Source organism: Coffea arabica, chromosome 7e, assembly GCF_036785885.1.
Source record: "Coffea arabica cultivar ET-39 chromosome 7e, Coffea Arabica ET-39 HiFi, whole genome shotgun sequence".
Classification (NCBI taxonomy): Eukaryota; Viridiplantae; Streptophyta; class Magnoliopsida; order Gentianales; family Rubiaceae; genus Coffea; species Coffea arabica.
Window position 1 is genome coordinate 12,842,548 of NC_092323.1, and position 16,407 is coordinate 12,858,954.

The 16,407-nt window shown below is 33.7% G+C and overlaps 1 protein-coding gene and 1 long non-coding RNA gene across 2 annotated transcripts; one reads left to right on the forward strand and one right to left on the reverse strand.

Moving 5' to 3' along the window:
* Positions 1-686: 686 nt before the first annotated feature.
* On the reverse strand, positions 687-11,213 carry LOC113701830 (uncharacterized). The gene is made up of 14 exons (XM_027222657.2): positions 10,798-11,213; positions 10,341-10,417; positions 9,528-9,686; positions 8,779-8,992; positions 8,156-8,242; positions 7,933-8,072; positions 6,479-6,559; positions 4,908-4,972; positions 3,805-3,980; positions 3,240-3,370; positions 3,059-3,146; positions 2,144-2,357; positions 1,851-1,957; positions 687-1,601 (listed from the first exon to the last, which is right to left on the reverse strand). The coding sequence occupies exons 1-14, from the start codon at positions 10,963-10,965 to the stop codon at positions 1,098-1,100; spliced, it is 2,211 nt and encodes a 736-aa protein (XP_027078458.1). The 5' UTR covers positions 10,966-11,213; the 3' UTR covers positions 687-1,097.
* Positions 11,214-13,267: 2,054 nt separating this feature from the next.
* On the forward strand, positions 13,268-14,209 carry LOC113701394 (uncharacterized). The gene is made up of 2 exons (XR_003450904.2): positions 13,268-13,493; positions 13,743-14,209. It is a non-coding gene; the product is annotated as an uncharacterized lncRNA (long non-coding RNA).
* Positions 14,210-16,407: the final 2,198 nt, after the last annotated feature.

Sequence of the window (16,407 nt, forward strand, 5' to 3'; positions counted from 1 at the left end):
CATTTTGCAACAAAGATAAAAGTATACTAATTACAGAATAAAACCCTCCCTCGGCATTTGACCCTAAACTTTTCTGTTATAGAAAACGAAGTTCCATCAGGATACGTTTGATCGAATTAGTATTTGAGGTAGAGAAGATTCACAGTTTAGTCGAGGCACGTTAGCAATCTGACCCTTGACCTAGTGATCGAAAGCAACATAAACGTGGCTTGTAAAGTAGATTGTGGCTGCTAGACTACTCCAATGGGCATATGCATGTTTTTATTCAATGTCAATCTGAAAGTCGTTGATGTTGCTTTCACTTAATTAAGCCTCCGTTTGGTGGACCTCTACTGTAGTTGGTACTTATTCCACATGCAACAAACAAGCTACTCTATCGTCTGATTGCTATTCAAAAGCAAAGGGCATCAAGGAAGAATCAGGAAGAGGGTGACGAGTGAATACCAAATTCCTTCTTTAAGCGGAGAAATCAAGACTAGTAACTGGTCGACCATACGTGTAATATGTTATAGTAATCATATACTAAAAGATTGTAATTCATTTATCTGTTCATATTGATATACCTAAACCTCTGCCTCCTTAGCTTTTATCATCTCCTCATGGGATACCACAAAATCAACACATCTTTTTTTTTTTTGAACCCGAAGCCGTAATTCTTTTTTACAATGTATATTATCACATAGATGTTAGATATAAAACCCTCCATTTCTATATTCAACCAAGAAAAGGTACGTTGGCATTGAGCTTGTAAGGTACGTCACTAAATATGCTAGAACATCAATTTGGTACCAAAGCAAAAAAAAAAAAAGGGTACATTCTGCATCCATGTTCTGCACCTAGTGGAAAATAAATGTCAGGTATCGGATTGCAGGCCCACAATAATTCTGCCATCAGCTGTTGGACATTTATATTGCTTAACGCTACCACCCTCTTCAACTTTCCTCTTGCACAGCCACTTCTGTTGAATTCTACAACAATGGAAAAGAACTTGGTCAAACATTTTCCCAACCTGTACATCATGTTGGTTCCTTTGGTGTCTTCATTTACAACGTCAATGAGTATAATATGTACCCCGGATACTGGGACAACCAACAATATTATCTTGTAGGACCATCAACTCTGATCTCCATTCCAGCTTCATCTTCATCGCTATGATTTCCATGTTCAGCAGAAGGTCGCTTCAGTCTTTGGAATATGTCATCAAGAGATTCTGACGAGGATGCACGAGATAAAATTTGGGTCTCTTGAACTTGACGCAAAGGCAGAAATTTTTTAGATTCCATGTTTGCTTTAAAAGTTTGAAAACCTGCCTTCATAGATGCCCACCTCGAGGCTAAACCGGACTTAATACCACTTGAGCTCCCAGATTTAGAGCTTCCGGCATCAAGCAAAGAGACCTTTGCAGATGCCATATTCTCTGCTAGCTTCTGGTTAGGTATTTGTTTGCTCTGTTCCCTCATGGAAGCATATTTGCTGCTAATGGCTTCTTTGCTCCCCCCATACTTACTACGGGCCTCCTCCTTCAAAGGTTTTGATGAACTTCCCTTCAGATCATCCTCGATCACGTCTGTCGTAACCTTCATTTCAACAGTACTCCTGTCCTGAACATTTTAGTTTGCATTAGCTCTTAGTCAGATACAACCAAGTAGTCCTAGCAGGAGAGCAGACAAGACATACTGATAGGACATATTGACTATGCTGGTTCTGAAGTGAGAAACTTTACAAGTTGGAGCAATTCGATATCCAAATTCATCAGATTCACATTCATCTTCTATATTAAAAGACATATAGTGGAGGTTATCCTGAAGAAGTGACCCACAAAAGCCACTATACCAGGGAAGACAACATACCATGTCATGGCTGCCGGACTCCAAATCCGTGCTCATGCCATTGAAGTTCCTGGCCAAAGGAATAACATGCTCACCAACTTTGCGGCCTTGTTCAAGCCAAGTTCGTTCTGTAAAAGTAGGAAGTTAAATTGGTGTACACAGGGTAATTCCATTCGGAAAGAAACAATAAGCTGTATTGTATCTGAGTGAGAGAAGGGGAGAGAGAGAGAGGGAGAGGCAATTCTACAGAAAATAGACAAGAATCTGATTTTGATATCCAGCAGTTGAAATAAATGCATATGAACTCTGTTCACCTCTTTGCAGTATAAGCAATCCTGATGGGTCAAAACCATCCACATCATCTTCTTCAGTCTGAAGTCTAAGTCTCTTCCAGCTCCCAAAGAAAGCGATGACACGGTTAAAGAAATTGCTAGCAACCAACAGCGTGTATATAACCATGATAAGAGGATATATATTGTTAAATCCTTTACCAAAGAATGGGACAGCACTGTCAATGGTTCCCATCCGCTGCAATCAGAAATTTGTTCCATGTCAACAAACTATTCAACAGTGATGGAGATTTAGATCATATCAAAACCAAATTTGACATTGCTATGGGATATGCCATTATTCATGAACTCAAGGAAGAAACAAAAGGGGTAAATACCCAGTGATGCAGAGACCATGAAAGAGGCTAATAAAGAATATGTTACATTAATATCACATCAACATATCAAAAGGCAAACCATTCCACCTCTCTTGGAAAGGGGACGAAGCCCAAGGGTGTTAATTAATTCCCATTATTGTTAATTTTGATTTCTAGAAACAGACCTTGTACGATAACTAAAGTGAAAGAATGGATGGCAAAGAAGATTTACATAAATGAGTGAGCTCCCTGCACGTTGAATTTATCATCTATAAGCAAAACCAATTTGACAATTCAGGAACTGAAGAAATAGAAAATAGCACATTATAATAAAATAAAGCTTCTTCATCACAACTTTTGACCATGCCTCAAACTAATTTACTTCGAGGCTTTCTAATGTATATAAAAGGAATTAAACATTTCTGCAGGCAAAAAAATAAATAAATAAATAAACATTTCTGCAGGCAAGATTGAACAACAAAATAGTATCGCACACAGTTTGTTGTCTGAAAAATCTGATCATATACAAAAACAAAAGGCAAATATATGTTGAAAAAGGTTTACTGGCTACAAGGAAGCTCACCGTCTCAAATATAGTTTTTTTATCCCCGTGAAGACTAATGAGATTGAGAAAATTATACGAGATCGGAGGCGCATATCGAGCAACCATCCTGAGAGACATGCAAGGAAGTCTTGTTAGGAACAACTTTTTTAAGGGTATTAGTCAAGCATGATTATTCTAGTATTGCCACAAGAAAACTTACGAGCATATCATTAGCAAGCTGACTGAGCTTGTTTGCCTTGGTGTGAATGAATAGAACATCAGCCTCCCAACTTTAAATAGTGAATAGTAAGTGCAAATGCACATATACATCAAAGGAACAAATGCAAAGACCTGATGATGGAGAAGAAAGAATTAGACTACAGTTCATGTGAAGACCATGCATTCAGGTGGCAATTTACTTTCTTTGGTGGCCAGGGGCCATGGAGGGCTGGGGCAGGAGGGAAAATCCTATGCTCAATCTGAACAAAATCAGGTGTGACATGCATGCACAGGCACACAAGGAATCAACACTACCAATTGGCAGGGAAAAAAAATCATGAAATTGTGCTTCAGAGAATGCAAGCTAGTTGAAGATATTGCTACTATGACAGCTGCTCACAACCTCATGCTACAAATGATTCTACAATATTTCTTTAGTAAGAAGTTAAGCAGACTAAAAGCGCAGCTGTTAGTTAGGATCTGATGCTATTAGAAGGAATCCCCCTGAGACTATTTTGAACACTTTTGGTGCAATTAGAGAACAATATAGAAAATCAAATTGGCACCTGCACAAGAACCTCTTGATTTCCTGCAGACTTTATCAGTATTGAGAATAGAGATAAATCTACTCCTCCAATCAACATGGTTGCCTCTGCCAAAAGAATAGCAGCAGACATGCAACCAAGAATGACAGCCAAAACTTTCTCAAATTGCTTTTCCAGGATGCACCGCCAGATAAATTCTGCAAAAACATGGTCAAGGTTTCAACCTAACACTAACAACAAGGTGTAACCAACAAACAGAAATACCAACTCCAATAGTCCGTCTCTGTGCGGAGTTCAAATATGAATTTGGAAATTGTCAGGACTTTCAATTTCTAGGTTTTCTTTTGCCTAATTTCCTGCCAGATTGAAATTCCTAATGATTCTCAACTCTCTGTGCCTATTGTAGATCAAAATACTATCGAATGATAAAATCATTTGATTTATTATAAAGGCAGATTGTGAATCCATTTTATCATATCTTTATACATGTTCAAAGAATCTTATTTCCAAAGAAGATTGGTTAAATTGTTAACAATTTAATCTCCATGCTTTCCAATTCTGTCAACCTCATAAGTGGTTTTAATTTCAAAATCCAGAGGTAAGAATGCACCTGTTACAAGGTCACTTTGCAAACAGTATAACACTCCAATTAGAAGAAATAAAGACTCAATAAATATTAAGAAAAGAACAAAAAATTAAATTTCTACCAAGCATAATTTGGATCATCACAAAATGATACTCGTTAGATATATTTGTCAATTCGATTTTCACCTTTTATGAAAGATATTTTATCAGTGAAGTGGTTCAAATATCCCTCACTCCCATTATATGAATACACTCCTTCAATCATTTGCTCATTTTGTATACACAAGTAAATCTCATTCAACTCCTTATTCTAATAAAAGAATGCTTTTATTCCATTAATGTTAAATGAAAATTTCTCAAACACATTACATGAAGTTTAACAACAAATCTTAAAAGCAATAACAAATGCACCTCAAAACTAATCCTTACTGTCCTAGAAATGGAACACCAATTCCCAAATGCTATTTTTCGTTGATTTCTTTCAGTAACTGGGTATAAGAGCAAATTCAAAAGACAAACTGAACTTTCATGACAATTACCCAAGGCATCCAGAAAGGATCCAAATGACCCATTCCGCTCAGGTCTGAGGCTGGAGACATACTTCCTGCAACAACAACAAACAACCGGTGCTCACATTTCAGCTTTACAGACATAAATATGAACCACTTAGAAGTATATAAAATTGATAACAAAATACAAAGATAACATGTGATTTTAAACATGCACAATAACACTTGCCATAAATATAATGCAAAAGAAAAAAACACTAGCACTAGCAAGACAAGAAAAACGGGTAATTTCACCTTGCAAGACGAGACATTTCAGCAAGGAATGCAAAAGAGACATATCTTGCTAAACTCAATAAGGAGATTAGAGCCAAATCACAATGAGAGCTATATTTTCATTCAAATCAACTGCATATGTATTATAAAAATAAAGAAAATCAACAATTAAAGGCATCAGAATACTAACCATTTCTCATTAAGCAATACGAGATTCAGAAACTTAAATACACCCAATCTAAAATATCAAATTATATATTGATTAATCTAAGATTATCTGGATTCATCAAAAGGAAGTACGTAGCTTAATCCGATAAATGACCTGGAATAACAGGGAAGCATGTCAAATAGTATAGTAAGTTGCAAGCAGAAACCTTTTTCACAAAATAATGTAATAACAAAATTTCTAAACAGATGTCACAACAGGCTGTCATATTCTCACTTATTAGCATAAGAATGAGTACAATCTTCTCAATCATCCAAAAATTAGTCCAAGTATCCAATATACTATCAGGTCAGACAAGTGGGCTGTCGTGTTCTCCTTCTTCTTCTTCTTCTTCTTGGGGATAAAAAGTTTGGCATGCTTTTGCATACCAGTGCTAGAGTGCAGACACTATGTCCAACATAAAACCAAAAGCACCTCACATGAAAGATCCAAAGGCATGGTTGGAAATCAGGTTTACCACACAGAAATCTCTCTAGTGCAGAGCTAACAGTATGATAACCTAACCCTCCCAGGAATCTGCATGGCTTATTTACTGAAGCTCAACATTCTAGTATAATCAAAGCTTGATAAAAAGAATCCTTATGATAGTCAAGCAAGCCATTCCATGGACAAAATAAGTACCACAGTCCAAGATAATAAATCCTGCAAAGAATATCTAAAGCTATTTTCAGAGCCAGTCATGCACACTCACCGAACTTATCTATGTTAATTAGTAATTAAAAATGTAGACAAGAAGCCATTGCAGTCAGTACATAAAAAAGCAGTCCAATATTACTTGCTCAGCTGATTGTGAATTTGCAACCAACTATATTAAGTGAAAAAGCACAACAAAGCCTAAGAGCTTTGATGGAAACGCTTGAATAAGGAACCAAAATCAAAGCATCTACACATATTCATGTCGCGTAGACACTTTAAATTACTTGGATAAATACACACGTCTGTACGGATACATTTAGACAAATGCATATACACACAATAACGTCTCAGTCTGTGAACCCTTGTTCTTCTTGGAGTTCAATTTTGCACAATATAACCCGTAAGTAATTTTAGACACAAACGTATACGTAATTCATTAAGTTAAAAAAGGAGGAGTAGGACAAACCATCCAGTTGCACTCCGTTGATCATAATTCTTTGTGGTATCTTCCAATTCAAGAGCCTTCAAGACAAAAGTCATGTACTCACTGCAACACAAGAATAAAAAATTCATTCCAATTCAACTAGGTGATATGCCAACAGTCAATACCTCATGTCATGATAACAACAGAACGGAAATGGTTCTGATATTGCCAATTGATACAGAAAAAGGAAATGGGATCAGAGAAGGAACAGGAGAAAAATAGCATAATTTTAGTTCACTTGAGTAACCAATATGGAGTTAAATGTTTCATCTGAATATTCAGAGTTAAAGTAAATCAAGCTTCAAATCAAAATGATTGTCCTGTTAGGTCAAGAGATAAATATCCTAAAAAGTCACAAAAAACAGTTAAGGGCTCCTTCCAACATTAGACAATGAGAAATTAAACATCATAGGATCCTTGTGAAAAGCTCTATCTGACACTTTTAAAATGCCAACCAGAGGAGAAGGACCAGAATAACGGAAGGGTGGGGTGGGGGAGAGAGAAACCAGGTGCGAGAGCTGGATTGTGATGTTGCATCTCCTACATCTTCTTTTCTCCATTTGCCAGAATAAAGAATTTGTTATTGCACAATTAACAGAAGCACTCATCTTGAACACGAAAACTTTTAATTTAACACATTGTGATCTCTCTTTGGTATCTTCACTTCATTTTCCACCATTTTGCTTCAAGGGACTTTGACTGCTATTTTCTAACTCCATAATCCCAATTTTTGAAGAAATTACAGCTAACTATCTACCAATGACTGATTCCAATCCTCATTGAACCAATAAATTTAGACACATCTTCTAAACATCATCTTAACTTGTTTGGTTTGGTAGAATTAAAATGTATCGTGCCTCATTGGCTGAATGTTACTCTGTTGTTTCTTAATCAACATGGGAGTTCAAAATTCCACCTCCGAGCTGTCTTACTTTTTTATTTTTTCCACATCTTCAACTAATTTTTAAATTGATTTGTTTCCATTTCCAGTATGATGTTATTCCCCAAATTATGTGGTTCTCAGTAATGCGCACATATCCCCCAATCCTCAAATTTTTTGGCTGAAACTTCAAATTTCGGAAACAGTCTCCTTTCCTTCCTCCGTTGCTTTATCTTTTTCTGAAAGAGATCTGATAAATATAATTCCGGTTTTCTGCATAGATTGGCTTATAAAACAAATATGCAGATGTGTTACGAAGAGGTTCATTTGTGACTTCTATAATGTTTCCTGAAGTATTCTTTGTCGTTCCATCTAATCTCATCCTCACATAAGTTGAGCTTCTTAAGAACTCAAAACATAGCCACAGGGACTGCAACAAGCAGGCAATCATGTGGCAAACAGAAAGAGTGACAGAGCAAGAGGTAATAAAGCAGGGAAAAATATGCAAGAAGACAACGCCAGGATGTTCACTGAGCAAACAAAGTATTTACTTTACCTTTTGCACCGATAATACTCCTCTCTAGCCCCCCGAAGATGACACCTTAATGTTGCCATTGATTTTTCATCTGTATCATAATCCATGTCATTTTCACCCAGTCTACCACCTTGTGGTTTGAAGGATGGGTCTTCCCTAAACTGAAATATCAAATATGTAAAAACTGAAAGAAAAAATCTGCACAATAACTTCATTAGGTGGGAAAGTAGAGGAGAAGAAATACCATCTGCACCAACATATTATCGATAACATCCATGTAACGTCTGAGGGGATCACGCTTGGACATCTGTTTTGATGTTGCCTGAGCAACCTAATGAAACGACCATTCACAAGAAATTTGGTAAATATGCCATCAACAACAACAGATCTTAATTAGAAATTTAATCTGTTTTCATAAATTCAAAAACACTTCTGATAAATTTTAAAAATGTTTTACCATGATATAACTTTATATATGATTTGCTACTTGCTTCCCATAAAAAGCAGAAGAAGGAAGTTAACCTTGTTTCTCTACTAGCATATATGTGCTATGTGAGTGTATTTCTATGTGCTTAGTTCTCAGAAAGGGTAGCCACAGCAACAGAACTCGCAATTCTGTCTAAGTTTTTCATTTTCTCCTCAATTAGTCACTTACACTAGTATACTACTCCCCAACATTTTCACAATTGTGTATGAGTCAAGCTGCTATAGAATTTCTACAGTACAACCAGAACACATGGTTTGCAGCTGCTCAAGGGTCAGAATCTTGAGTATCATTTATAAACATTGTACCATCCAATAGAAATGCCACAGAAATACAAAGCTTAATTGAAATTATATACACACAACTGGTACTAAAACACTTACCACTATCGCATTTGATAACTCTTTATGAGCATCATCAAGTTTCACAGCCATTTTGGCAATTTTATGGGACAGAACCTTTTGGCGAGTTGTCCAATCAGCATTTCTCCAAATGCCCTTTGGAATCTCACTCAAACCAAAACCAAGAAGAAAAGCACCAGTTACAAGCCCAAATGTATTTGAGCATGCCATGGCAAAACCTAGCAAGTCTCGGTCCCTATCAGTGAAAGTATTGTTAAGAAACATTCAAGAGCACAAGAGCCAGGACCAATTGTAAGTAAAATCAATAGCATGTCACTAAAATTAAGGGCCTAAACAAAGATGCTTGAACCAAGTTTTTAATCCAAGGAAATCAAGTAATAGAAACATAATAACCACTAAAAAGATTACTATTAATCAATTATGTCATTGAACCCACCCAAACTGGAAATGCTCTACTAAGTAACCATACTCATTGTCTCAGACAATGAAACTACATAATATGCAAGCTTGGTCATTTCCTCCTCATAACTTCCTGAAGTAGGCAATAGAAAAGCATATAGAACACAAGAATTTTATATACTAACACGTGGTAGAAAGAGATACACAATTTCTTTCCCAAGGCTTTGGCTGGCGTATCCATGGGTAATTTTCCAAGAAACTGAACCTTTTATAGACCTAGATTGTTAAACAACAGGACACACGCCTAAAGCAAGACAAAGGAGAGAATGTAGACGAAAAAACAAATGGGATATTCAAGAGGAAGAACGTACCAATTTTTGCTCATAGTAACAAGAAGAATAAGCCCAAGAAGGCCAATGGACCCCACTATTAAATAGAACACTAAGTTTACATGAATGCTGGTCTTCAATCTTTCTGTAACTGTAAAGTCCCCAGCATCCTCAAAACCCTGAATAAGGGGCACTGCAATCCTACTCAGTGATATAAAAGAACATGATCAAGTTAGACAGACAAATCAAAAAGAGTCAGCGGAACAAAGTATAGACTATTAAAATGGAGAAGAGAAAACCTATTCATCAATAAAACTAAACCACTACAATTTTGGTCCCCAAGGCATTTAGCTAAATGCATGTCAACATTAAATGATCGGTTAGATCGGAGCTCAAATCCTGCTTCAACAACAAATTGTAGAAATCACTTCAGACAAAGATTTAGAAAGACATACAATTGAATTAAGAAGTCAGGATTTCAACAAGTAAAGAAAGATGAGGTGCTTCAATAAACATCTTTCCTACTTCTCAAAAAATGATGCATAGTTATCCCGAACCAGAAGTCTTTGGTAATTAGTATCAAAATTATGTAAAAGTGAAAGGGAAGATTGCTGATAACCCCAAGATATCTTTTTTCCGCTATTTGCTAGTTGCACTTCTTTTTTCTTGGGCCAGGAAACTAACTCAACAATTTGCACTATACTAAAAAGGTAATAGCTCCAGAATTGGACTATAAATCAAAATCAGAATTATTCAACAGTTATACACTACAAATCAAAATTAAGTTTTTGCTCCAAACCATCTGCGAAAGAGAGAGCCAATGTAACAAGGCTGTAACACTTCAAAGTGGCATACCAAGTGAGTAAGAATGTACTCCAGTATGACCAACTCCAAAAGAAAGAGATTCCTCCATTATAATGACCAATAATAGTCTGTACGGGAAAAAAAAAAAAAGAAAAAAGAAACAAGATTAATAAAACTAGACCGACCACGCAATAACCAAAAAGCGTTGCTAAATTCTATAATGGTGACTGAAAAGAAGAGTGAGAAACCAGAAAGCTAAATGCTCCAGCTGAGACAGGCAAGAAATTAGGGAAGATGAATAACACAAAAAAAAAACTAAATAAAAAATAAGGAAGAAAAACAAAAACCTTCCTCGTAAATACTACATGCAATTCGAGCTAGAATAACATGTTTCTAACAAGTAACTGATCCCTAATTGACATGATCGATAACATAAGCTAAATTTCCGTACAGAAAAGCAAGAAAAGAACGCAAATTTTCCAAATCAGAATAGGGCACAAAAATTTACCGTCCAAATATCGGCTGGGACGAGGATGATGATGGAAATTGAGCAAAACCAGGTGTACGCTACTGTAAAGTACACGTATCGGGGCACGTCTGGACCGGCGAAATATCTTAGTGTTAAAATCACCATGCCTAGGGTTAGCGGCAAGGAGATCAAATAGAATACCCACATTTTTCTACTTCTTTTTCTAACAATGATCCTGAAATTGAACTGGCTTTTTACAAATTTGGAGGTCAAAATTAGAGTTTAAAATCGTGTTTTCTGCTTGAATTTGTCGGTGATCACTGTGAATTTCCGGTGCAGCTGAGTTTAGCTAATGTGTGCCGTGTCGCCGACGGCGGACGCAATCCTGCGCCTCCGTTGCTACTCTATTTCGTCTACAGTGCGCCTGGTGCGCAGTCTACGCGTCTCCCACACTCCACGTTCCTGGGACTTTACTGGGATTTTAAGAATCCCAACCGGGAATGCTAGTTTCCTTTAAGTCGTGCAGACGCTTGAACGACTTTATTGCAAAAAGTAAAGCGGCAGCGTCCACACGAGTTTATGACAACTTCAGTAGCAAGTAAATGTTAGCCGTGGGTTTGTATCCTAATGTGATCAAATTAACTTTTTAATTTTAAAAAAAAAAAAGGGGAAAAGAACCCCTTAATTACAGGTGAAGAAATATCTATACTTACTATATATAAAGAAAGGGAGTGGAGAGGGTTTAGTATAAACATTTTATTCCCACTTTATGTATTTTCATATTTACTCTCATACAAACTAATTATGATAAGTTAAGTGCTTGATTATACCAAACATCTTCTCAAAAGGTAGAGCCTTATTTGGCCGCCATTTTGATTGTTGTTTTTTCGAGTTTTTACAGAAAATACATTTTTCGTATTAATTTAATGTATGTGAGTTAAAAAAATAATTAGAAAATTTATTCACGAAAAGCATACAAATTTTTTTATGAAAAGTTTGGAATCCAAACAATACTAGATTTTTGTACTGGCTATCCATTTGATTAAAATTGACAATTGTGACCAACATTGGGTGTTGGTACTATATCCATGGCTGTATATCTTTAACAATTTTATTTACTTAACCTGGTTCAATTTATATTGCTCTTAAAATTTGTATATTTGGCATTCAGATATTGGTCTAGCTGAACACGAATCGGTTGCTATACCACGTTACCAACGAACATGAATCTTTGATTATTCGTATGCGCACAAACATGTAGAGTTTTCATATTTGGGCTATTGCAGAATTGCTTTTTCGTTTTCATGCCCATTTATTTATTGGAGTTGTGTAGCTGGCCTCTTTTTTTCCCATTCAATTGGACTTGGAAAAGGTTGGGCTCCCACATAATTATAGTCCAACTTTAAGAATGTACAGGCTCTGTTTGGATTTAACATTTTTTTAAAAATTATTTTTGTTTTTCACATTCATACTACTAAACTATGAAAACAATTTTTAAAACTTTTGTATCTTTTTTTTCTTTAAAAAAAAAAAGAGGAACAACTTCATATAGTCAAATAGTGCGGGAGCACCTGAGTAAACTTGTCAACGGGTCGGGTCCGGACCAGAATTCATTATTTCAAACCCGGACCCGGCCTACTATATTGAATATGGATTCGGTCCGCTTATTCAGCGGGTCTTCTACTATATGTTTCGGATCCGGATCTGACGGGTTTCGGATCCGGATCTGACAGGTCTCAGATCCGCGTCGGGTCTATTCGGAAAAAAATCTATCAAAACTTGTTTTGCAACAATTTAAAAATGAAACTTATTTTGCCAAGAATTTAAAACGAAGCATGTTTTGCAGCAAATTACAAAGACATTCAAAGTCAATCACAAATCTAAGTCACAAATTACAAAGTTAAATCACAAATCACTCACAATAGTCATTTCAAAGTGAACCACAAATCTATCTACAAAAGTCATTCCAAAACGACAAAGTCAATATGAAATCCAACAAATTACAACTTCTAAAAGGTTCATTCAAATATTAAATATCAAATACATCATTTCAAGTTTCGCAATTTTCTGCAACAAAAATGAGAAAAAATACATTTGTAAACTAATTTATAACTAATACAAAAAAAAAACTAAATAAGAAAAGAAATCAAATTGACTTTATTCAAATACATCACCCTAATCAAATTATATTGATAAATATATATTTTTTAAATGATTAATCCATTTATATTCGAATCTGGATCGAAATACTATATTTCATATCCGACCCTTTTTTAGTTTGACAAAATGGATCTGGGTCCGGATCCCGATAACGAAATTAAATCCCTATTCGTATCCGAAATAATTTATCGAAATTAAATCCCTAATCGTATTCGAAATAGTTTGATGGATCCGATTCGAGACAGGCAGAATCGAGATCTAGTAAATGGGAAGACGACAACCCCTTTCATTTGACCGTATCCACACCGTTAAGCGTTTTATGGGATCATCAACGTGAAAAGTGTTTTCCATTCAATAACTAAAAGCTTCTGGGGAAAAGGGTTGGGTCTCGGCAACCAAGCAAATGCGCTGTTAAAACTTAAAACTTAAGGTGAAGTCCGGAATTTGGAGTCCGATGGTAGGTATACGAGTGGTCCATATATATATATGGGCACATCATCCTTTCCCCATCATTTGCAGTCCGTTCATTTCAAAACTGTTGCTGTCTCCCTCCACACCACAACTGGTCCTTGCAGGTATGCTTCCTTTTCTAAACTCAATGGACATCACAAAATTTAGGTTTAGGTGTAGTAATAAACTACTACTTAAATATGCTTGATCAAATTTCATTCTGACAGAGTTTATGTTAATGTAATGACAATTCGTTAACTTGGAAATTTCTTTTTATGTAATGGACATTCATAATAAATTTTTATTTTTTGGGTACAGTTATGTTTTGTTGTATTAGTTACTGCTTATGTGAAGTGGTGTTTGTTAACGATTAGGTAAAGAAGGCGATCAAGCGTCTAGAAACATCTCATGGCTCGGCTTTGGCAAATTGTATTGCAAAAAATTCTAGGACCTCCAGCTTGGGCGTTTAGAAGAGCTGCGAGACGACTACAGCTGATGATTCTCCAATATGAGATGGATGGCCTGAATCCCGAGTATGTTCTGCCAGAAAAGCTTGGCAAGTTCTATGCATGAAATAAAAGTCAATAGAAATGATAAATAACGCCAAGAAGAATTTGTTTCTTCTTCTTCTTCGTTGTACAGCATTAATGGAGTTTAATTCTCAGACAGAGTTATGTGACTTTTCTAGCTACTATAGTGCTACTGTATGGGTGGATTCCCGTGATCCGCGTTCGGCAGCAACACCATTTTTCTTTTTGGGTTTAAGACAAAATTGTCTACTCATTGCAATAAAGAAGAAGGGGAAATGGTCAATTTAGTCCTCCGACATTTTAACTCTCAAGGCGATTTCATCCTTCATCTGTTATTTAGGTAATTTTAGGTGGCGTTTGGTTCGCACATCGGTATCGGATTCGGATTCGGAATCGGATATCTTGGGTTTGGAATGAGATCATTCATTCCAATACATTTGTTTGGTTCAAATACCTGAAATGTGTATCATTACTATAGTTGATGTTTGGTTCGTCGACTCTTTTGGAATGGAATATAATAAATATATTATAAATCCCATTGTAAATGATAGTTATTGGCTCTTTGTAAATGGGATATAAGAAATCTTCACTAATTAAATATATTAATATAAATGTATTAGTAAATTTAGTCTAACTAATTAATAGTTTCTATTAGTAAACATGTATAATTATTAATATAATTGATAATATTAATTATATTACATAAATTAATATACATTATATAATACATATAAATAATAATATTATTATTATAAGTTTGTAACTAATTAAATTAAATATTAAATATATAATTAAATATAAATATACAAATGTTATAATTTAAATATATAATTATATAATATATACAAATATTAATTATAATAATATTTTATATAAATATAATATATATTACATATTAAATATAGTTATTATTATATATTATTATATTTAAAATAATTATTATTATAATTATATAACTTATTAATATTAAATACATGTATATATTATAATTATATGCACATATAATATACATTTATAAATATACATATATATTATAAATATAATATTATATAATAATAATAAATTTATAATATATATTATATAAGTATAATTATATTTAACTAAATAATTATAATATATAATTATATAATACAATAACATCATTATTATAAGTTTGTAACTAATTAAATTAAATATTATATATATAATTAATTATAATTATACAAACTCTATAAAATAAATACATAATTATAATTATATAATATATAAATATTAATTGTACTCATATTTTATATAAGTATAATGCATATTAATATTAGATATAGTAATTATTATATATTATTGTATTTAAAATAATAAATATAATTATATAATTTATTAATATTATATACATGTGTATATTATAATCATATGCACATATAATATGCATTTATAAATATACATATATATTATAAATATATTATTATATAATATTAATAAATTTATAATATATATTATATGAATATAATTATATTTAACTAAATAATTATAATATATATTTATATAATGTACTAATATTATAATTATAATATATTATATATATGTATATATTATAATATATAATATGTATAATATATATAAATATTAATTATATCATTGTATAATTATAATATGTAATTGGATTTGTTTCTTGGAATCAAACTTGGGAATCGGACAAAACCCACCAAAATACTTGGGAATGGAGAAACACCAAATTTTTAGAAATCATTCCAAAATTTCAATTCCCATTCCAGTGAACCAAACACCATTTATGGAGTTCATTCCATTCCCCGAATCCGATACCCTCTTACCAAACGCCCCCTTAGTCCTTTTAACTTAAAATTAGTAGTCAATTTCATCCTTTTGCAATTTTGAAAATTAGTAGTCAACACCATGAAAAGTTGAAAGACTAAAAACATCTATATAAAAAATGAAGGATGAAATTGGTTTAAATAAAAAAGTTTGAGGATTAAATTGGTCATTTATCTCAATAAATAATTCTAAAGAAAAAAAAAGAAACCAGCACGTTGAATTGAGCCTTTCAATTGTTTGTTTGGACTGTGATTTTTTGAAGAAAAATTTTTACATTTTTTGTCGACATATTTCTCAATTATTTTTTTTTGTCTTATATATATTAAACTATTACGATATATTTTTTAACAAAATGTTCTAATCCGTTTGAATTAGCTGTTTTTTTGGAATGTTCTTGAAAAATTTTACTGTAATAGAGTTTTTAAAATATAGAGTTTTTAAAATATATTTTGAAATATTTTTTAAAAATTTAAAAAATTTTATACTACTTTTTAGCATATTTTTTAAAAATTTTTATAATATTTAAAAAATGAGTTTTTGAAAAATTGATGGATCCAAAATGAGCCACAATTTAAACAAGATATTTTCTCCATTAAATCACGATGATTTCAAGTTGCAAAAATTTCATTCGGCGGGGCATGCCAACCTCATATAATCCCACCGTGCATCACGCGGCGTTCATCTCCCAGTCTCTTTCTAA